Below are 22,585 nucleotides of genomic sequence, written 5' to 3' on the forward strand. Positions count from 1 at the left end.
GGATTAATAGGCGTTCCAGAGCAATTGATAAAAATAAACATAGAATAAATTTTATATATATCAAAATTATCCTTTTCTTATTCAAGTAATTTTTTTAAATAACTTTTTTATAGTAACAAAGTTTATTAGATAAAAAAAAACAATGATCAGAAAAAAAAAACTATTCACAAAAACTGTAATGATTTAAGCTATTTTTTTAAAATTAAGAATCTAATTTTTTACTCATATATTTCTTTTTTATTCTAACCAAACATACTTTATTTTTAATAAGAAGCGTTGTTTTTAAATAAAACCTAAAATTAAAAAAATCATGAATAGATTATTTTTAAGTACCTATAAGAAAAAAAATAAGATAAATATATTTTATTCTCATTCAATATTAATGAGTAAATTATTTAAAAAATTCTTCAGCTAAAACATAACCATCCATAAAATCAATCGATAATATCATCACAAAAGCTCTATTTTTTAAAAAAAAAACAATGACATAATTAGATAATTATTTAAATAGTCTTTTAATTAAAGGATTTAATGAGATTTCTAATATATAGCGCGCGCACACACACATATATGTGTGTGAGAGAGAGAGAGAGAGAAAAAAAAGAAAGAGAAAGAGGTCAGACGTGCTTGGACATAACTTTTCGAGCCTAGGGGCACATAAGCTTTCTTTTTTCAAGTTGTCTATCCCCAAATTTTTTTTTTATATATAGTAGATGATGCGTAGTTTTCTGGTTGACTTTTCAAGCATTAAAAGTGGTCGGAAAGTAGGGGTTCAAGTTCGTAGAAAAAAAAAACTTATTTAAAACTTGTTTTCATATGAAAATATCTAAAAAACATTATAGAAACCTCAATAAACCCATTTCAAACCTCAAAAAATAACTCATAATCATTCTAAAAATAAAAAATTCAATAGCATAAAAAACAACTTTATGGGTTCCAATCTACTTTTTACGACTTGTTCGTAAATAAACACAATCTCCATTGAACATTTCTCTCCAAAATGAATTAATTGACATTGATATAGGTTTTTTTGGTGGTTAGAATATGGTTAACCAAACACTCTCTCTCTCTCTCTCTCTCTCTCTCTCTCTCTCTATCTTTTAAAGACTAAAATGTAAAACAAATGAGGTTTAGGATTGAAATGTGAAACCCTCAAAATACAAGAACTAAAAAAGAAAGATTTCAGGGGTCAAAATGGAGTTTTTCATGCCCTATGAACGATAAAAAAGAAAAAAGTGCTTGTTTTTTAGTGTTAAATCTGGTCCCTGTTGTTTTAATTTTTTCTAACCGAAAAAAATAAATTCTATTTTGGAATAGAAAGCATCTATTTAATGCTATGATAATTTTTGACATCTTGAATAAGTCATATAGCGTAAATAAAACAAATTATAAAGCTTCAGATCATGTGAATATAATGGGAAATGATAAATAAAATTAAAAAGAAAAAAGTTTAGTGACCATATTAGAATAATTTTCAAGGATTAAAAAAAGAGGAGCTGACTCAGCTGCCCACCGTGCATCCGAATGTAGTGCCACATTAAAAGAAACAATAATTTACCTTCCTCTCTTAGTATTTCTTGTAATGTAATTATAATTATAATAAGTATTTCATCAATCTAGAGCAAACCACTTGTGTATTAATTAGAATCATTTAACAAATCACGAATTCAAAGCAAATCTGAAGAGGATTCATAGTGGATTATGTCAAAAAGCAGCTCATATTCCAAGTCCATAGTAACTTCAAGTGCAAGGAATGAGATAAATGTGTGCATGTTAGGGAACTATGAAATATGATTTGAAAACAGCGATTGCCCAGGAGTAGTTCATAAGATAGTTATTGAAAGGGAAAATATGCAAGAAAATGCATGAATTTTGGAGGGGACAGCAACAATCAATAATAAAAATAAATGTTCTTAACCTTAAGGGAATAACTCAGCTGATAAAGTCTTGAGTTTACTCCTTAATGGTTACGAGTTCAAGTCCTCTCAATGTTATTATAAGTTTACATGGTCGTTAATTTTAAAATTTATAAAATGAATCAAGATATATACAAAATAGTTCGAACAACTATGTTAATAATAATAAAAAACAAGACTCGTCTGCAGTGTTATAGGCTTAGCTTTTTTTATTTTATTTTAGTTTAATGTGGGTGTCCGGACTAGATTGCGCGCACCTTGACTAATCTCACAGGCCCTGAAGTTAACGACCATGTAAGCCTCTAGTGGTCATCATATGAGCAACCACATGGCTCGAACTTGAGACCACAGAGAGAGCAAACTTCTTGATCTCAAACTCTTACCACTGAGTTACCTTCTAAATAGTTAGCTTATCTTTAATTTAATATGCAACGTACAATCACATAAAGTAGAAAGAATATTTTTATTAATATTTCAACAGTTTGTTAATATTTTAATTTGACCACTTATTTTTTTGAATGTCCCAACAAGTTGTACATCAAATGAAACTCTTCCAACCTAAGCTTTTCTAAATTGAAGCCTTTATCCAACTTAGATGAACTTTCCAATTTTACACTGACATTAATAGCCAAGACCTTCAAATGATATACATGTTTTGGTGTACGACAACCTTTTGCTTTGAATTATATTAAAAAAAAATATTTTTTATTTTTATTTTTAAGAGCATATTCAAATCATTGAAATAATAATAATAAAAAATATTAATTTAATATTTTTCCTGAAACAAATATACTCTTTAAAACACTTTCGAATAAAATTAAAAACACGGTACCAAACATTTGATATTTTGGCAGCTATTATTTTTTAAATTATTTTTTTATTTTAAAATATATTAAAATACAATATTTTTTATTTTTAACAGCACATCAAAATTATAGAAATAACAATAACAAAAAATATTAATTTAATATTTTTTTTCCAAAACAAATATACTCTTAAAACACCTCTAAACGAAGTTAAAAACACGCTATTAAATATTAACTAATAGTCCGTCTGATGCTTAACTATAATTTTTTATTTTAAAATATATCAAAATAAAATATTTTTAAAATATAAAAATAAACCTGCTCTGAATATTAACTTTAACGGGGTCACGAAGAAGGAGGGGGTCCCACCATGGTCTTAAAAGGAAAAGAAAAGAAAGATGGCCGCATTGTGTGCATATGTGGATGGGTGCAAGAGCGGTCACCTCTCCTTAAATTTGCCATTAAAAGCAACCACATTTTCGCAAGAAAATAAAAATAAAAATAAAAATAAAAATAAAAATAAAATCTAACAACAATCATAAAAAGTAACAGCCTTCACGTGATTCTTTCTGCCACTCTCTGCCTCAATCCCCTCCAATACCATCCCTCCTAGTTTCTTCTCCATTGGACCGTGTAGGCACGTGATAGCGTTGCATCTGGGATTTAGTTTTTGACCGTGATGAAGCACAGTAATCAAATCTACAAAACGATGACGTTGCAGCTCTTTGAAGATTAAGCCTTGCAAAGGCCAGCCCGCTCTATGCTACTCTACAATTCACGTGTAACGCATCCCTCCTTAAGCACCCTGCATCTCATCTTGATGAAAGGATTCCTCATCGCACGGTAAAAAATGGGAGGTAAACATAGTTACATGTACACATGCGATGTATAGAGTTAAGGCATTAAATAACAGACAAGAACCATCTACAAAATCTGGTTTTGTGTGAGACTCTTTAATTCCACCAAAGTGAAGTGCTAAAAAAAGGAAAAAAATTCTTTTCCTTTTCTTTTCTTTCACTTTCCCTACCAAAAAAAAAAAACCATCAAAGCTTCGCAAACCTGAGAGAGGAAGCAGATGCATCCAGCACCAGCAGGAAGCAGCAACACTAGTGGCGGTGGATGTGGCGGTGGCGGAGAGGGAGGTGGTGGTGGTGGTGGGCTTCCTAGGCTCCGTTCAGCACCAGCCACATGGTTACTAGCACTTCTTGAAGAAGAAGAAGAGGACCCGTTAAAGCAAAATCAGAACTTGACTCAGTTACTCACTTCAAACGCACCTTCAAGTAGAAATTCAGCGCCCTTCAATGCTTCCAGTGCTGCTGTGGAACCGGGTTTGTTTGAAACGGGTGGTGGTTTTCAAAGGCAAAACAGCTCCCCAGCTGATTTTCTAGGGAATTCTGGTATTGGAAGTGATCAGGGGTATTTTTCGAACTATGGAATTGCTTCAAATTATGAGTATATGCCGCCAAATATGGATGTTTCACCTTATGCTAAAAGGGCTAGAGAGCATGAGTTGCAAAACCCTCCTGCTAGATATCCACCTCCTTTGGTATGTTCACACCGATTTGTAACTGATGTTGGTTATTAATTAACTGTGTTTTGGTAGTCTTTCTTTCTTATCTTTTGTTGAAGTATGTGGGTTCTAATTGATTTGTGGAGGGGCGCTCTTTAATTGGTCACTTATTTCCAGAAAATGTTGAATCAAGAATGGCTTTACTTTCATGACCGAAGTTTGAGCTACTTTTTTTTTCTGTATATGTTCGGATTTTTGTTGTGGGCAATGGGGTAGTCATCTTAGTTTTTGTTTTGCTAGAAAGGAGCGCAAACTGGACCTCTAAGGGCTTCTAGTTTAATAGAAATGGAGATGGACAAGCTTTTGGAGGAATCAGTGCCTTGCAAGATTCGTGCCAAGCGTGGCTGTGCTACTCATCCTCGGAGCATTGCGGAGAGAGTAAGATGAATCAATTGACTTGCTATCTGATGAATTCTAGGGACAGACAAGCCAAAGTGCTTTTTGTTAGTCCTAAATGAACTTTTTTTCCACTGACTTAGGTTCGGAGAACAAGAATTAGTGACCGGATAAGGAAACTTCAAGAACTTGTTCCGAATATGGATAAGGTAACTCCCTTTTGAACTTTTATTGAAAATTTAAATTTCTTTGGGTTGAGATTTTCTTTTGAGTCACAGATTTCAACATGGAAAAAGTTTGATTGCAATTTTATTGTAATAATAATGCTTGTCCCGACAGAGAATCTCGGTAGCCTTTCTGAATAAATAATAGATATTTTCAAGTCTATCTAGAGCAGAAAAACTTCCGGGGCACTTAATATATTTTAACTGTTGTTAAATCCTTTGAATTCCCACATCTATCATTTTATGTGAGACTTCAAAGTTGAAGTGCATTCTTTGAGAGCCTCTTTTATAATATGGATCTAATGAAAAAGGAGGGAGGAGAAAGTTCATTAGGTCCTTTTTTGCTATAAGCTTTCATAACATGTTAGGAACATTAATTACTAAAGTCTTTGTGTTAGATTTCTCAATTCCTAAATTTTTATAGTCCTAAACTGTAGATAAAGAAACATGGGTTCTCAAGCCTAAGGTTAAAGCTCATAACCGGAGAAAATTTTAGAGAAAACTCTCATATATTCTAAAACATCTTTATTTCATAAATTCTCTCTCCGAGAAATAGCCTAAAAGGCTGTTTAAATACAAGTTTAATGTTCTAATTAGTAAAATCCTAATTAAATTGCAGTCCTAATCTAAATATGAAAAAAAACACAAAAACAATAAGGAAAATAAGGAAAATTCCAGAACAGTATCTTCTGGGCCTAATTTGAGCATAAAAACAAAAGTAGCTAGCAATCTAGTAGCCCTTATATAATTAGGCTTTTAGAAATATTTGTAAAATTTTTAGCTTGATTCAACAGTCGAATTAAAAATTATGCTTGTTTTATCAAACTACATGTTTGACTCATATAAAATTCCTCAAAACCTGGAAAATCTTAACAATTAAAGAACTAGTACATTAAAACTAATTATGCCAAAAACAATGAAGATAGTGTCCCTTGTCAGCCACTTGTACTTGCGAAAAACTTGCTCTCGAGTTAACTGTTAGAAATTGAACTTGACAATTTCAAAGGAATCTCAAAGATAGCATTATAGCTAGCCTATTCATAAACTAAATTTACTGACACTATTAACCAAATCAGTTTATTCACCCTCTTTTGTTAAATTCTCTAGACTAGCCTTTCCTATGACTTCAGAAAGAGAATATTTTCCTTTTTTTCTTCGATTTCAACTTCGGCCTCCCAAGTAAATTTAGCAACTTGTTCTAGCTTTTCATAAGTTAGCTTAATCTCAACCTGTTTGTTGACTTCAGATTGTCTCTTGGATTTCACCTCCGCTTCACATTCCTCTTGTTTTTCAGCTCCCTCCTCCGCCATGTTATCTCCTGAAAGATGGGCTCACTTTAAAATTTTAAAATTAGCAGATCAAATTTATCCCTCAACAATATTTTCATTCAAAACCAACAATGAACACATATCTTACCTTCTAATAACAAAGCATTTTGGACTCGTCTCCACCATGAAAAAGTTACTTAATCAAAATTCAATCAACTGTCGATCTCTTTCCCATACAATTTCAAATATTCCATCACTTTATCATAATTAGTAAGATAGTCCATAAATTCACCAACACTTAGATCTCCATTGAAACTAGGGATATCAAGCTTCGAATGGAATTCATTTGTCTCATGAGAATGCCTTTCAAGCATTGTCTTATCATAATCAACAAAATCTCTATAGCCTTTGTTAATCTCGTCCTTTATATTTTTCCACCTTGCTATTAGAGAAAGTTGAATAGAAGACAATTAATAGCAATTTAATTTTCATTTGTCTTGTATAAAATCTCTTCATAATTATCTTGTATAAAATCTAAAATTAATAATTTTTCATAGTTTTCCATAATAGAATTAAAGGCTTATTCGTACGAGCTCTATATTCTAGAACTTCAAACCACCAATCATCATCACTACAAGTAACATTGTGTATGACAAATTCTATTTTTTGATAAAAAGAAACCTTTAATATAAAATATGCTTCCGAGTATGATAACCATTTTATAAATTCTTTCTTTGAGAAATTTCCATCAAAGAAAAAAATTTCTTTGAATTTAGGAACGTGTCTACAAAAAGGTTGATTCCTAACTATGTTTTCTAACTAAGGTTTGAATGTATCGCCTATCGTATACACCACTTTCTAAATAGACATGATGTTTATATGAGCTTGCAAGAATAAATCCAGGGTTTGGTTATCTCTAAGGTAAGTTTCTAAACACATTCTTCTCCTCGTCACGATTCCTATTTGTGCATCCCTCTTGTAGTGTCAGATGGTTCAAGCGTTTTGCAATTTTTGCTACTGAAGGCTCCACTCAATCTAGTATTTGCTATTAAATTCTTTGTTCTATCTTCCGAGACCTTAAAATGTCTTAGATGGCCTCCTCTCCTACATCAAAGATTAGGAAGTTGTTAATACTTCCGTCAAATAGGCCAACCTGCTTTGATACTAGTTGACACAACATATAGTGTGGATAGTGTTCTTCAGTCCCTAGAGTCTTACAACCCTAATTTGTAGATAAATAAACTAGGGTTCTCAAGCTTAAGATTATAACGTTGAACTGTAGAGACAATTGTAGAGAACTCTCATATATTATGAAATGTCTTTATTTCATAGATTCTCTCTGAAAAATAATACAAGCTTAAACATCCTAATTAAATTGAAAGTCTTAATCTAAATAGGAAAAAAAATCAAAAAACAAGAAGGAAAAAAAAATCTGAAACAATATCTTTTGGGCCTGAAAACAGCTAGCAAACTAGTTGCCCTCATATAATTAGACCTTTAGAATGATGTGGAAAAATTTCAGCCCGATCTAACGGTGGAATTAAAAGTTTTGCGTGTTTTTATTAGACTGTGTGTTGGACTCGTTTAGAATTCCTCAAAACCTAGAAAACTTGAACAATTAAGGAATTAGTAAAAGTAGGGGAAAATTACTTGAGCATCCTATAGTTGATTTTTTTAACACTTTGCAACCAAGTTTTTAAATATTAAACTTTGCAATCTAGATCAAAGCAGATTTTGAAAATCAACAAAATGACAATAATGCCCCATATCTATATATATTAAAGCATGAAAGGTAATCATTACCACACAATTCATTTTCTCTCTTAGTGCTAACTTGTCTCTTGGTGCTAACCTTCTCTCCTCTCTCATGCTCTCTCTGTCTTTGATAAGAACTTGAAAGTTGTTAAACTACATAGAACCCTTCAATATTTTTGGTTTGTTCAAACTAGTATCTTTTTTCTCTTGATCTCTCAAGATCTTCTCTAGCTCGGCCACTCCTGACAATCACTTTGGGATTTTTTTGTTTCTTTACCTTGTTTGAATATGTAATATCAACACCATTGTCATCACTATTGTTGCCACGATCACCATCACCTTCACTATATAGGCTAGTATAACTACACATGTCTATGCTTAGGGTGGTTGTTTACATTTGCATTTGGCTTTCTAGTGTGACAATCATTAGTCTGTTACAAGACCACAAATCAAAATATAGAAGGAAAAAGTTTAATTATGCAAAGAAAATAGAGAGAATCTAGTGAAAGTTTAACAAAAATCCCCACATTTCAAGATCCACAAATCTAAAACCAATATCAAGAAATCACTTCAAAACCAAGACATATAGTATAAAAATCATCTCAAAAGGATGTGGAATTGAAAGCAACTATCTAGTCGTTAATGTAAAAGTGAAGCCAAAAAACTTCATCCATGTTTTAATGTAGAATTGATTAAGGCTATACTGAGTATGGGTCTATGATTGTGGTGGTGGGAAGTAAAGGTTGTTGGGTGGCGTTGGTTTTGTGAGGAGATTGACCTATGTGTTTTCGGTGGCTGGATATTAGAGGATGAAGGTGACAACGTGGGTCTTGCAGTGGTGAAGGAGAAATGTTACTATGCAGAAGAAAGGGAGAGATGTGGTGGAGATGGTGGTTTATAGTAGGGACAAATGATATTTTTGTTATTTATAGGTTTTAGAGACTTTTTAGTTATTATTTCAAATGTGGCAATCTTGTAAATAAATATGTATTTTTTGTTGACTTTTTTTAGGCACTAACTCCTAAGGATGTAGAGTGCTATATGCCTTCAATTTTTAGGTTGTAAAGTATAGTATTCAAAAACTTGGTTGCAAAGTTAAAAAAAAACCAAACCATGCTCAAGGTGATTTTCCCTAAAAGTGAGTATGGCAAGAATAATAAAGATAGTGCCCCACATCATACTATACTATTATTTAAATGTTATAACTCTTTAAGCATAAATTATAAATTTAGAAACTATTATATAGATTTCATCTTTAGAAGAATTAGTGAATTAATTCATCATCAATTCCATGACAATAAGATTATAGAGTGTTTATATGAATCAAGTCCTCCTTGAAAACAATGTGAGTTGACAATAAGGTGCGGGTTAATGATGATAGGGTGAATGCAAAAGCATATTGTCTGCAAGAGTGTTGACATAATGCTCTATAAGAATAAGGTTTCTTTGGTAGTCAAGGATTGTTTGTATGTGTCAAGGTGGTCATTATTAGTTTTTGGTCAAGGTTGATGGACATGCAAAGGCTATAGAAATGACATTATATAAGAGCTTTGTTTGAGGAAGCTCTTTAGAGAACTAATGTTATTGTTGTCTTGATATGGAATATTCTTGATTCTCAAAATTGGCAACCAAAAGCAGTTGTGAAGATCTTCTTTAAAAATGAACAGATGAATGTTAACTTGCAATGTTGGCTCAATGGTAAAGGCATGAGTTAAAGTTTTGTGGTAGGCTCATGCTTGAGATTTGAATCCTAGCATTATTGGGAGCAAACAAATTTTTGTTTGGGTTGCTCATCTCAGCTTCAACCCATGATTCATCCATCATGAGTTTAAAATGTTCTTGTAGATTTGTACTTGCTTGTGGTGGAAAGAAAAATGATTTCATAATTGTTAAGCTAGATGACTTTGGAATCCAAATTTGTCTTTGTTAGCAAAACATAAAAGGTGTCGGACCACCCGACATTGCAATGATCACGCCTTCTTTTTCTTGGATGGGGAAAATGCTTTTTGTACAGAGGGTAAAAAGGTTTTATGTTAAAAAAGAGTCACCACCTAGTACTAAGGTCACTAGAAAACCCTAATTGATCTTTGAAGTTTTAAAGTAACTGATTGGTTATGCTAAATGGAAGATACTCTACCCTAAAACATTTTAACCAAGGCAAGCTACATTGCCATTATTGTCTTCGATTCCTACCAATTTACTTTACTTATTCTACCAGCGGTCCATCTATAAGGGTGATAATAAGTCTAATGCTACGAGTTAAATCCTAGATGAATATGTAGGCTAAAACCTAACCATTCCAAAGCTCGATAGTCTTAGACATTCCCAATTATTACCATTTTGATAACACTTGGTAAATAAAATGTCTACAACCAATAACTTTTAATCATGACCTGTGACTAATAGTCTATCAAGTCATATCAATGAATAATCAATGAGCTTATATTGAATTCATTGTGCCCAACTTAAATCCTAGAAAGGGGTTATGAATAATGTCTTATTAAAGTTCTAGTTCCAAGATTCACTTGCGATTTCACTGCAAGTGAATAACCAATTATCAATATGCATATGGTAAATGTTAGACTTCCTAATCTTACCTAATATCATCTTGTTCCTTTGTTAATTCTCGGTGAAATGGCATTTTGTCATGTTTATAGTAAGCGGTTGGGCGTTTGTATTATTTCAAAATCCTGGGATAAAGCATTCGTAGATGATCTTCCAACAAGACCACATATTAAGGCATTATAGCGTATTGCCATGTGCAGGCCAAATTGCTAGTTTGATTTATAATTAGTATTTTGAATCCCCGAGAACAAGCTTGTTTAGTTGCTCCTGCAAAAGGCCCACGTGAAGGAACTAAGTGCAACAAAATGCTCATTGCTCAAATCGGAGTTGTATGTTGGGTTTGATTTGTTAGGCTTAAATACAAGACAGATCAAATTGCAAACTATCTTAAGGCTCAAGGATTTACCTTTTTGTTATCTTTCTTTTTATGTATGGTGTAAGATAAATAAAATAACAAAAAACACCCCCAAGGTTCATACGTTTTCTGAACAATAGCCAAAAACCTCGGTGCATGGAGGAAGTGCCGCCATGGTTAATGGAGCTTGTGAGGGAAGAGAGGGTATGCATATAGACTGCTTGACGGAGCAGAAGTTTGGTTTATTGGATTTGTTCTAAAATCCCAGGGGTCTTTTCTGCTGGTTTTCTGATTCCCTCGCTTGTATTTGAACCTGTGATCTTGATATCATGCTCTTGTTTGTTTCTCACTTCAGATTGTCTCTCGTATTTAATATCTGTAAAACCAGGAATGAAATTTCATGCCTTTATAAAACCTCCCAATTGACCAAGTTTTAATATCAGTGTGAGAATGATGTTCCCTTGGCTCTATGGATATCGATGCTTAAAATGTAGAAAGATGAACAGAAACAGTAAAATACCATGACTTAGCTGTAACAAATCCCTCTTCATGGTTTAGATAACCCAATATTTTTGTGTCATGCATAATTTGGATCAGATGGTCTTTGATGTAAAGTTCCCTGTTGAAATTCTTCAGATTGAGTGAATATTGCAACTCTTTTGATTGACCTTAGTTTGCAATTATTTGATTTGGCATTTTCCTGGATGATTGTTGCAGCAAACAAACACTGCAGATATGCTAGAGGAGGCTGTAGACTATGTCAAGTTTCTTCAAAGGCAGATTCAGGTACTCCCCACATTAATTTTTTTTTATTTAAAAAAACTAAAAGCTATATATTTGACATTCACCGTGCACCAAGATATAGTTCACTGTGGATCACAGTGAAATTTTTGCACTTTTTTGTAAAAGAACCTTGCTATCAAGGGTAGTATGGTCTTATCCACATGACTCATTAGTCATTTCGAAATATATATAGACAAATCAGTTTTATCACATTTTTTTGACGTAGTAAAATGATTTAATTACTCATAAAACAAAAAAAAAAAACATATTAAACATGTGTACAAGGCCTTTTTTTTTCTTCAAATTTTTAAGCACAGTGAGATGAATTAATTACCTTTTAAATAAAAAAAATCTTAAATTGTTGTCCAAGGATGTTTTTGTCTTTTCATTATGGTTTTTTGTTATAACCAGGTTCATTTTATGAATTATTTGGTTATTTAACAAATATAAATATTATTAAAAAATCTGTTAGATGCTTCCGTTGCACGTATCAGTGCGTGGGTGGCATGTGTGATGACGAATGAATTGTATTTGCCGCCCCTTCATGATGCGGCGACGCGTATGGCCAACGAGCCTTTGGTTTGGTGTCAATAGCTCTTTTTTATTCTTCTATGCACTCCTTAATTTCCGTGCATGTCCTTTATTTTTTTATTACTATTTGTTTTATATAAAATAATTTATGAAATTTGTTTTTTTTTTCAATTTCATCTTTAATTTTTTTTTTCATATGTTAGATTTGATTTTTATTTTTTTGATTACTATTTATTTGATTTGAGATATTTTAAAATTTGATCCTCCTTTGATTTTTTATATTAGATTTGATTCTTATTCTTTTAATTTTTTTTTACTTTGGCAATTTTCTCAAATTGATATTTTTTACAGGCTTTATCCTTCAACATTAAATTAGTTATAAATTGAGCTTATTGATCGAACTAGGTTTAGGATTTCACGGGTTGTAGATTCGAGAGATTAACCTAGGTATAGGAGATTCGTCTGAGTTTGCTTAGTGTTTTTATTTTTTAGTTTTTTTTTTAAACTCTTGTTTTTTCAATTTCATCCTTCAATATTTATTTAATTGGAGATTGAGCTCCATTTGTTTTTCTATTAGATTTTTTGCTGATTTTAAAAATGATCCGAGTAATCTTGCTCCTTGATATTGGGTTGTTTGATAATTAAGCCTCATAGTTTTATTCAATTTGTTTTCAACGGAGTTACCTTGGTATCACAATAAGGTTGCAGATTTTGCATGCTAACTCGGGTGGACTTGGGTCAGGTTTTTTCAACCTTTATTCAAATTTATTTTTTTCATCGACTTTATCCTTCAATATTTTGTTTGCTAGAATTTGAGCTTTGTTTTTTTTTCTTTTTTTTTATATAGTGTTTTCATTTAATTCTTTCTTTGTTTTCAAATAAGATTATTTGATATTTGATTTTTTTAAAAAAAATAATTTTTTATTTTAATTTCATTCTTTAGCATTTGATTGATTGAGAATTAATCTGTGTTTTTTTTTACACTTTTTTTAATGAGATTATCCCAATTTTATCCTTATAATCGTAGGTTAATGGGTTAACCTCGTTTGATTTATTTATTTTTTGTTGCTTTTTTTTTAAATATTTTTTTTTCAATTTCGCTCTTTGATATTGGGTTGGGTTGTTTGATAATTGAGATTTATGAATATATCTAATTTGCTTATGATAGGGTTACCCTGACGACAAACTCGACCCCAATGGGTTCGGGTCGAGTTTTTTTGACTTTTTTTCGATGTCAGTTTTTTTTCCACTTTATTTACTGCTGTTGTATTTTTTTATTCGTGTTGTTAAATTATCCAAAGTTATTCAACATAATCAAGTGAATGTCTCAATTTATTTTTGTTTTTGTTTATAGAAATACTTGCATCGCTATAACAATTTTTTTTTATGTTGGAAAAAAATTGGGCCACCTTGACCAGTCTAGTTGGTACTCTATTTGGTTTTCAAGTCATTGGTAAAGAAACAAAATTTTGCAGTCTTTACTTGTCACGACCTCCTAGTAACCAACAGATTCCAGATTTTATCTCATTTGTCCCCTCACCTCCATGATTAAAGATAGTGCTACAAATTGGAAAGCAAAAGCAGGGAAATATTAGTATTTGACTGACTGAAATATGGCAGGAACTCACGGAACAGCAAAGAAAATGCAAATGCATGGCTAAAGAATAACAAGGAAGCATTGCCTGCCCACTGTTTTATGTAATTATCAGATTAATGAGACTTCATTGAAGGTCCATCATAGTATTCTGCTGATAAATCTTCTCTGGAATCTCCATCCTGTAATTAAAAGATTACTACCGTTGTATCATCACACCTTTATCCTGTATGTAGATGAAAGCCTGCCATGTGGGTAACAAATCTATAGAGTTCATGTCAAGGCTTAGCCGCTTCATGTAAGAAAGTTCTGGTCTCTGAGTTAAAGTTGGTATTTTTAAACTCCTGTACACAATAATATATACTTTCAGGGCGTTCCTGAACCAGCATAGATATTGTTTTACGGCTATGTATTCCATTGAACTGTCCTGAATAAGCAGTTTGCATCAAAGAAAATCTTCTGTCAAATATGCTTATGGTTACGCAGTATCACGTTCACTGTTAACAGTAGCATTTGTTTCATTTTCTCGTGGCAACAGAGAAGATTTCAATTGACGATTTCTCTACTCATGAACCATCCTTTTTTGATGATTTTTTTATTTTATTTTATAGAAAAAAGCTGAAATGCTATTATCAGGCCTTGCTGCTTTGTGCGCGCTTGTGCCCATGTCATCGATGGATTGATGATCTTATTTGTGCAGTTATGTTGTGGTTGCAATCCGGATGATGGTTTTGTCCATCTTCCCCATTTGTTTTGAAATCTTAAACTGGAAATTTCTGTCTGGTGTTTCATGGATTTTTATACTATAATTTGTGATAATGAGAAATGTTGTGAGAGGAAATTGATGGGCAGGAGAGGGAAGGAAATTTGTTTGGTTAGTATTTAGTAGAGAGGAGAATAGATGAACCGAACCTTCTTCTCTGGTTGGAAGATGAGTTGAGAAAATAAAGAAGTGATTGATAAAGAAAATCAAATCTTCTCAAATGAATCAAGTGTTTCATATATTCTTCATCATTTCTTCAGCGTGTCCTATGGAGAAGAGTTCAGGGTGCCAAGACATAAAAACACTGGCTTTGTTGGTTACGCATGAAGCCATGAAAGTCCATTTTGGTGAACTTGATGACTACCAACACTTGTCAGAGGACAGAAATGAAAAATGTGAAATAGGTGTTCTGGGCATAGTTTTGAAACCCAACCTGGCCCGGCGGTTCGACCAGGAACCCGGGCCTGTGGTCAGGCCAGGTCTAAGCAAAAAACAGGCTGGGAATTGGCCCGGTGGAACTCGGTCGACCTGCGGGTCGACTCAGGACCCGGCCAGCCCGACTAAGACTCGGGTTTATCATATATATATATAATGACCGAAACGATGTCGTTTTGGCCTTTTACAATTAAAAGGCCAAAACGAGAAGAGCAAAGGAACAAACACGGTTAAAAGACCTAATTAATTTCAAACCTAATTCAAGAAATCTTCAAACCCATTTCAGTCGCGAAGAAAAGCAGAAGATTCTTGAATCCTTGATCGCTGTTTCAAATCTAAGAATAAGGTTAGATGAGCTGTTGTTACTTATTTCTTTCTTCTTTCGCTCTTTTTTTTCTATAACAGTGGCATATCCTCTATTTCAAATTGAAACATCTTTAATCGCCATTTGTTTTGAACTTGCAGGCTTGCAGCTCTTTACTATAACAGTGGCATTGATTCTTCCCTCTGTTGACCCATTTGTTTTGAACTTGCAGCTCCATAGGTATTTATCTCACTTTCTCTGTTCTTTTATTTTTCTGCGACTTCAAATGGTCAAAAACCTGAACTTTGCTGTGAATATTGCTCAGACATGGAAGAAATATGATTAGAAAGCTCTTGACTTGCTATTCTATTTTACTGTGAATTTTGTTTCACTGTTCGTTCATTTTGCTTTTGCTTCTGCTTTTGCAAATTAGTTGTTTTTGTTTCTGCTGGAGTGATTGCTTCTGCTTCTGCAAATTAGTTGAAAAATATTTTTTTTAGGTTAACCTGGGTCAATCTATCTGACCCGTGACCCGATCACTGAATCGGGTTAATGACCGAGTCGGGTTTCAAAACTATGGTTGTGGGTGCACTAAGCTTTTGGAGACATGTTAAATCTTTGGGTTTTGGGCTTTGAATAAGTAACATCATCATTTGAAATAAACTAAATTTTGGTTTAAAAAAAAATAAAGGATTCGATTGACTAATTAAGTAGACATAATATTTTTTTATCAATTTATATATTTTTTAATTTAATTATTTAATTATATAGGACTTTATACTTATAAATAAGCTTGTAATCAAAATATAAGAGAAGCAATATAAAAGAGAATAAAAGTGTATCTTGGAGAAACACTTAATGAAATATATTCTTTCTCTCAAATATCTTGTTGTTTTTTATCTTTGTTATTTTGTTTTGCTGTTCATAAACACCTTCCACACTTATCTTTCTTCCAACAAGTAATATTAGAGTTTGTTTTTGTTTGACATAACCAATACAAATACAAATTGCATACTTAAATGTTCTCATTTGACAAAGGATAATTATGAAATTTGATGTATTCGTATTTTATAATGACTCATTCTATAGGTCATTTTCAATCTTATAATCTAGATTGTAGATTTAATGGGTCAACTCTAGTTGGCTTGAGTTATGTTTTGTCATTTAAAAAAAAAATGGATTTTTTTCTAGTTTTGCCATTCAATATTGATTTGGTTTTGGAATTGAGCTTTATAGTTTTTTTTTTGCCTTTTATTAGTTTATCCCTTTTGCATGACCTGAGTCGCATGAGTTGATGGGCTAACTGAGTTTACTGGGTTTTTTGGGTCTTTTAAATTAATTTATTTTTTAATTTTTTGATTTTATCTTTTTACATTGGGTTGGTTGGAAATTGAGTTTCATAAAAAAATTTCAATTAACTTTCTATAGGGTTATTCTAATCTCACGACATGAGTCACAGGTTTAGTAAGCTAATTCGAGATGACTTGGGTTATTCTCGAAATTTTTTTTAATTGATTTTTATTTTCAATTTTGTTCTTCAACACTGGGTTGATTAAGAATTGAGCTTTAAATTTTTTTTATTCGCTTTCTATAAGATTATCTTCTTCTCATGTTTTGGGTCACATGTTTGTCAATCTAACTTAGGTTGATTTAAATCTTTTTTTTATTCTTTTTTCTAAATTAAATGTATTTTTGGTTCCACCCTCCAACGGTTTGTTAGTAGGTCTCTTTTTTTTAATTTTTATATGAATGAAAAATGTATTTTAAATATTATTTGATTAAATTTCATTTTATTTATTATTTATTATTAAGAAAGATTATGGAGATTTTTTAACAAATTAACAAGATATTGTATTAATAATATATCATCCAATATATTATCATGTTAAGATTTTAAATGGATGTTATTAAGTATACATTAGATTTTGATTCCATAATTGAAAAAAAAAAATTGCTAATAAACACATTAGCAATATTTTAATTTTTTTATATACTTTTAAAAAAATTAATCCAATCCGCAACATGTGAAAGCGAAGGATCCAGTGAATATACTACTTTACATAGGGATCAAAAACAAAACTCAACCGTAAAACCTTGACTAAACGAGTCTTTTCCTGCAACTCAATAAAGGGATCATTTAAAAATTTTAAATTTTTGTTCTTATTATTTGAGGTCCTGTAACTCCCCCCCGTTTACCATTTTACACTAGGAAATACTGAGTTGTTCATGATTTATCTTACTATGTTAGCATATTTGCTTCTATATCTCACGACTTCCATAATCTCTGAGGCTTTCAACTCATTATCAAATTCTAGAAATATTTAATCTTCTTGGCATTCTTAACAATGGGCCGCAGGAAGGTAAAACATGAATTGATTTCCAACGAATCTGTTAGGAAAGTGACCTTCAGGAAGAGGAAGGCTGGCCTACTGAAGAAGCTTGATGAACTCGCAACTCTTTGTGGGGTTATTGCTTGCGCTATTATTTTCAGTGCCTATGATGATCAACCAGAGATTTGGCCTTCCCGTGCAGAAGCATTGTTTGCGTTTGAAGAGTTGAAGAGATTACCATCAAGAAAGCCAGGAAAATACATGGTGGACCAAGAAGCTTTTCTCAGCACAAACGTATCCAAGCTGAAGCAGCAACTGGAGAAACAAAGGCGGAAAAATCTAGGGCTTGAGTTGGAGTTAATGATGGCCGGCAGCACAGAAGGTATGGATTTACATGATTTAAAACACATAAAAAACCCGTCTGAATCAATTCAGTTTCTGGAGGAAATGATTGCGTCTGTCACCTCTGAGATCGAGCGTGCTGAGAATGAGAATAATGCTTAATTGTTGGTGGTTTAGAGAATGGATTGATTAAAGACTAAACCTTTCAGATGAAGGCTGTTTTAGAATCTTGTTTTCCATAAGAGAACTCTCAGCAGTTGATCATATGCTTTGCTCATCTTTATATTTTCTTCTTCTGTTGAACTGTGACCCTTTCATCTCATCTGGTTGAATATACATCTTTAATTATAGCAAACCTTGACATAATATGATAAAAGAAGAAGATGAAGAAGAAGACAAAAATATGTTCTGATTGAAGAGGTGACCTTCTGTGATAAATTATTGGAAAAGGATTGGATTCCATTGAAATACATGCCAACTCTTTTACGAGCTCAAATCTTACGATGATGATGCCATACAGTGATGTTGCGGTGGCCAAGAATGTATAGCACGAATGCTTTATCTGTCATGAGCATTATTTACATGGAAATTAAAGCAATTATCTTCGTAACAGAAAGATACGATGCATACAAATTGTTCTGACCGAGTTGCCTAAATTGAGAGATTTATTTGTTTATCATTGCAATTATGTTTTTAATTATTTTTATATTTTTAGATTATTTTTATGTCCTAATGTTAAAAATAAATAAATATTATTATTATTTTATTGTATTTTCAAACAGAAGAAACATTTGAAAAATAATCATTCTCAAATAAATACTTAATGTTCTAAAAGAATATGATATATTGGATTTGATTAATGTGAGCCTTTTAAAACAAATAAATGGTTACAATTAAATTCAAAAATATATTTACTTGAAAAGATAGATGTTCAATTTGATTTTTCTTTATTTTTTATTTTTTGGCAATTTTCCTATTTAGGTAAGTCTAAGTAAACAAGAAAAGGAGAAATTAACAAATCCTAGAAATAAATTCCTATTTGTGCTTATGATTTTTTTTTTAATTTTAATTGTTGATTAACCAAAGTATAATTAACTCTATATAAATTGTATGTAACAAAAGAAGAAACAATAATCTTGGCTCTATAAATTTATCAATGTTTCATTTCTACTCCCATGAAAATTACCCTTAGAGACATTGAATATAACTAACTTCATTTGAGCAAATGCTGCAAAAGTTATGAATGGCGTTTCAAAATGACTAACTTACAAGAAGCATTGAAAATTGCCATTAAAAAAATATTTGTGTTGTCGCGATTATTGCCTTAAATAGGTTTCAATTTTGCCATTTACTACTTAAATTACTAACAAGAACTCAAGAAGCATTAAGAAATAACAAGAAGCTAAACTTTTTCTTGATATTTTTATTTGTTTTTCATGTTTTTCTCCTTTTTTTTCTGCTTAAATTCCCATAAATATTATATTATCTCGCAAAAACAATTAAAAACTTTTTTTTTTAAAAAAAGATGATAACATTACAACTTTTATGAAATTAGAAGGGTGACAAGGGAGAATTGTTTTTTGATTTACGTGGGTGTCCGAGCCAACTTGCACGCATCTCGACTAATCCCACAGGCCCTGAAGTTAACGACCATGTAAGCTTCTAGTAGCTCTAAAGTTTGTGAGACTCGAACTGGTGATCTCTAGATATTAAAAAATTTTAAACTATAGAAATAGGAGGGGGGGAATATAGGGGGTTTTATTCCTTAAGAGTTTATTTGCTTCCTATTATATTTTCTCATTTCTATTAAACTATGTTATCCTCTCCTCTCATCTTAATAATTACGAGATGGCATGCCCGCGTGTTGTCGCGGCCTTATAAAACAAATGTACTTGATAGTGTTATAATTGTGAACCAGCGCTAGATAAATAATACAAACTAAAGATATGATATAGCCAATATTTCATTATAGGAAAAAAAGTTGTGTTGGTGATCAAAAACTTAAAGACTGAACAAAATGATTGTTTTCGCCATATTTTTTTTAAATTACAAAGCTAAATTCTCTACCAACTTAACATTAAAAAAAAAAAACTAACAAAGATAATCTTGGAAGGAAAAAAACCCATGAGGAAAAACGTTGTAGCAATTGACAATGTTTTGTGAGGAAAACTACCGTGCATTCTCTAATAAAATCGACAAAGAAAATTTTAGAAAAAATCATAAAAAAACTATTTAGAGAAATACTGTAGCAATTCACGGTGTTTTGTGAGAAAAGCTACAACGCTTTCCCCATATGATTTAGTTTTATTGTAATTATAATTCTTAACCAACTAAATATTCAAAAAAAAATCGACAAAGATAATTTTGAAAAAAATCATATGGGAAAACACTACAACAATTCACCGTGATTTAAAGAAAAAAATTACAAAGCTAAATTCTCAATAAGCTCAATATTAAAAAAATAAAATCGACAGATACAATTTTAGAAAATAAAATAACAAAAAAATAGGGAAAACAAAACCATGTTTGAAACATTGTAGCAATTCACAATGTTTTGTGATGAAAGCTACAGTACTTCCCCACATGATTTAGCCTTATTTGTAATTGTAATTCTCAACCAACTCAATATTAAAAAAATAAAATTGACAAAGATAATTTTGAAAAAATCATAAGAAAAAAAAACCATGTTGAGAGACACTCTAGTAATCCATAGTGTTTTGTGAGGAAAGTTACAATGTTTTCTCCACATGATTAAGCTTTATTGCAAAGTTAAATTCTAACAAGCTCAATATTAAAAAAATAAAATTGACAAAAATAATTTTGGGAAAAAATATTACAAAAAAAGAAAACACAAAAGAAACTAGAAAAAAAACCATGTGGAAAAAAAACACTATGACAATTCACATTAATTTGCGAGGAAAGTTACAGTGTTTTTCTCACATATTGTAACTGTAATTTTTTACCAGCTCAATATTAAAAAATAAAATCGAAAAATTTAATTTCGGAGAAAATCATCAAAAAACAAAACAACAAAAACCATGTGGAGAAACACTATAAGCAATCAACAATGTTTTAATGAAAAAAAATTACAAAATTAAATTCTCAATCAGCTCAATATTAAAAAAAATAAAATTAACAAATATAATTTTTAAAAATAAAAAAATAAAAAATAAAAATCATGTGGAAAAACACCATAGAAATTCACACTACAAAGCAAAATTTTTAACCAGCTTAATATTAAAAAAGTAAAATCAACAAAGATAATTTTAAAAAAAAATAAACAAAAAAAGGGGAAAGTTGGAAAAAAAAAGGAAATTAATTTTGAAAAAAAAAAGGGAAAAAAAAGTAAAAAAAAAACAAAAAAGTAAAAAAAAATGAATGCACTGTAGATTACTATTATAATCCACAATGCATTGGGTGTAGGTGAACAGTAAATTCCTCACACCCTTTAGCTTATTACTTAATTATAATTTCTAACCAGCTTAATATCAAAAAAATAAAATTGACAAAGATAATTTTTAAAAAAAACAAAAAAATACTATGTGGGAAAAAATATTGTAGCAATCCATAGTAATTTGCGAGGAAAGCTACAATGCTTCCCTCACATATTGTAACTGTAATTTTTAACCAGCTTAATATTAAAAAAGATAATTTTGGAGAAAATCATAAAAAAAAACAAACAAAAAAAACCATATGGAGAAAAACTGTAGCAATCAACAATGTTTTAAATAAAAAAATTACAAAACTAAATTATCAATCAGCTTAATATTGAAAAAATAAAATCAACAAATATAATTTTAAAAAATAAAAGAATAAAATAGAAAAACCTTGTGGAAAAACACTGTAACAATCCACAGTATTTTAAAGGAAAAAAACTACAAAGCAAAATTTTTAATCAGTTCAATATTAAAATACTTAAATTGACAAAGATAATTTTGGAAAAAAAATAAAATACAAAAAAAAAGGAAAAAAATAAGAAGTGCAAAAAAAATAAAGTGACAAAAACAAAAAGTGACAAAAAAATGAAAAAAAGGAAAAAAAGTGCAAAAAACAAATATACTGTGAATTACTATTGTAATCTACAATGATTTTGGTGTGGGAAAATTACTATACTATTTAAAGTATTGTATAATAATATCATGGAAAAGTTGTGCATCATTTTTTGTAAGTTTTTTATTCATTAGTTTATGTTCCTCGCAAGACATTGTTAATCGCTACTATCTAATTTATCTCATTCCCTTTTCATTTAGGAAGATTCTAGGTTAACTCTCTGACTGTTGATATTGGTAAAAAGTGCTAGTGAATATATTGTGTAGTTAATTAATTGGTTATATGTAATATTGATTTTATTTATGTAAAACAGATTTATTATTAATAAAAAAATTTATACTTTTTTATATTTAATTATATATGATTAATAAATGTAGAATAAAAATAAAGTTCGTGGAAAAAAACTTTATATAGAAAATTATATAGTTGATAAAAATTTTATTGCATCAAAATATTATTTTTAAATGTTCCCTGTTAATTTTCTATTAAAACTGGATGTGAATTAAAGTTGTTAAGACTTGTACATATTCCGTTCCTTCAATTATGAAAAGAAGTAGCTGCTTTCATAAACTAAAATATAAGGGTTACACAGGAATTAATATACAGGTGCTTGTCAGATGATATGTACACTGAAATGACCCATAAGAGAATTCATATG

At 30.9% G+C, this 22,585-nt stretch overlaps 2 protein-coding genes across 2 annotated transcripts; both read left to right on the plus strand.

The window, feature by feature from the left end:
• Positions 1-3,648: 3,648 nt before the first annotated feature.
• On the plus strand, positions 3,649-14,170 carry LOC133669496 (transcription factor bHLH81-like). Its single transcript, XM_062089658.1, has 5 exons — positions 3,649-4,268; positions 4,533-4,670; positions 4,772-4,837; positions 11,513-11,581; positions 13,730-14,170. The coding sequence occupies exons 1-5, from the start codon at positions 3,798-3,800 to the stop codon at positions 13,775-13,777; spliced, it is 792 nt and encodes a 263-aa protein (XP_061945642.1). The 5' UTR covers positions 3,649-3,797; the 3' UTR covers positions 13,778-14,170.
• Positions 14,171-17,497: 3,327 nt separating this feature from the next.
• On the plus strand, positions 17,498-18,183 carry LOC133669206 (agamous-like MADS-box protein AGL80). Its single transcript, XM_062089259.1, has one exon. The coding sequence runs from the start codon at positions 17,551-17,553 to the stop codon at positions 18,037-18,039; it is 489 nt and encodes a 162-aa protein (XP_061945243.1). The 5' UTR covers positions 17,498-17,550; the 3' UTR covers positions 18,040-18,183.
• Positions 18,184-22,585: the final 4,402 nt, after the last annotated feature.

The sequence above is a fragment of the Populus nigra genome, chromosome 12 (genome assembly GCF_951802175.1).
Source record: "Populus nigra chromosome 12, ddPopNigr1.1, whole genome shotgun sequence".
In the NCBI taxonomy this organism is placed as follows: Eukaryota; Viridiplantae; Streptophyta; class Magnoliopsida; order Malpighiales; family Salicaceae; genus Populus; species Populus nigra.

Coding starts and splice junctions, on each gene's coding strand:
- LOC133669206 (XM_062089259.1), top strand. CDS start 17,551: ATGGGCCGCAGGAAGGTAAAACATGAATTGATTTCCAACGAATCTGTT.
- LOC133669496 (XM_062089658.1), top strand. CDS start 3,798: ATGCATCCAGCACCAGCAGGAAGCAGCAACACTAGTGGCGGTGGATGT. Junction 4,269..4,532: donor CTAGATATCCACCTCCTTTG/GTATGTTCACAC, acceptor TTGTTTTGCTAG/AAAGGAGCGCAAACTGGACC. Junction 4,838..11,512: donor TTGTTCCGAATATGGATAAG/GTAACTCCCTTT, acceptor TGATTGTTGCAG/CAAACAAACACTGCAGATAT.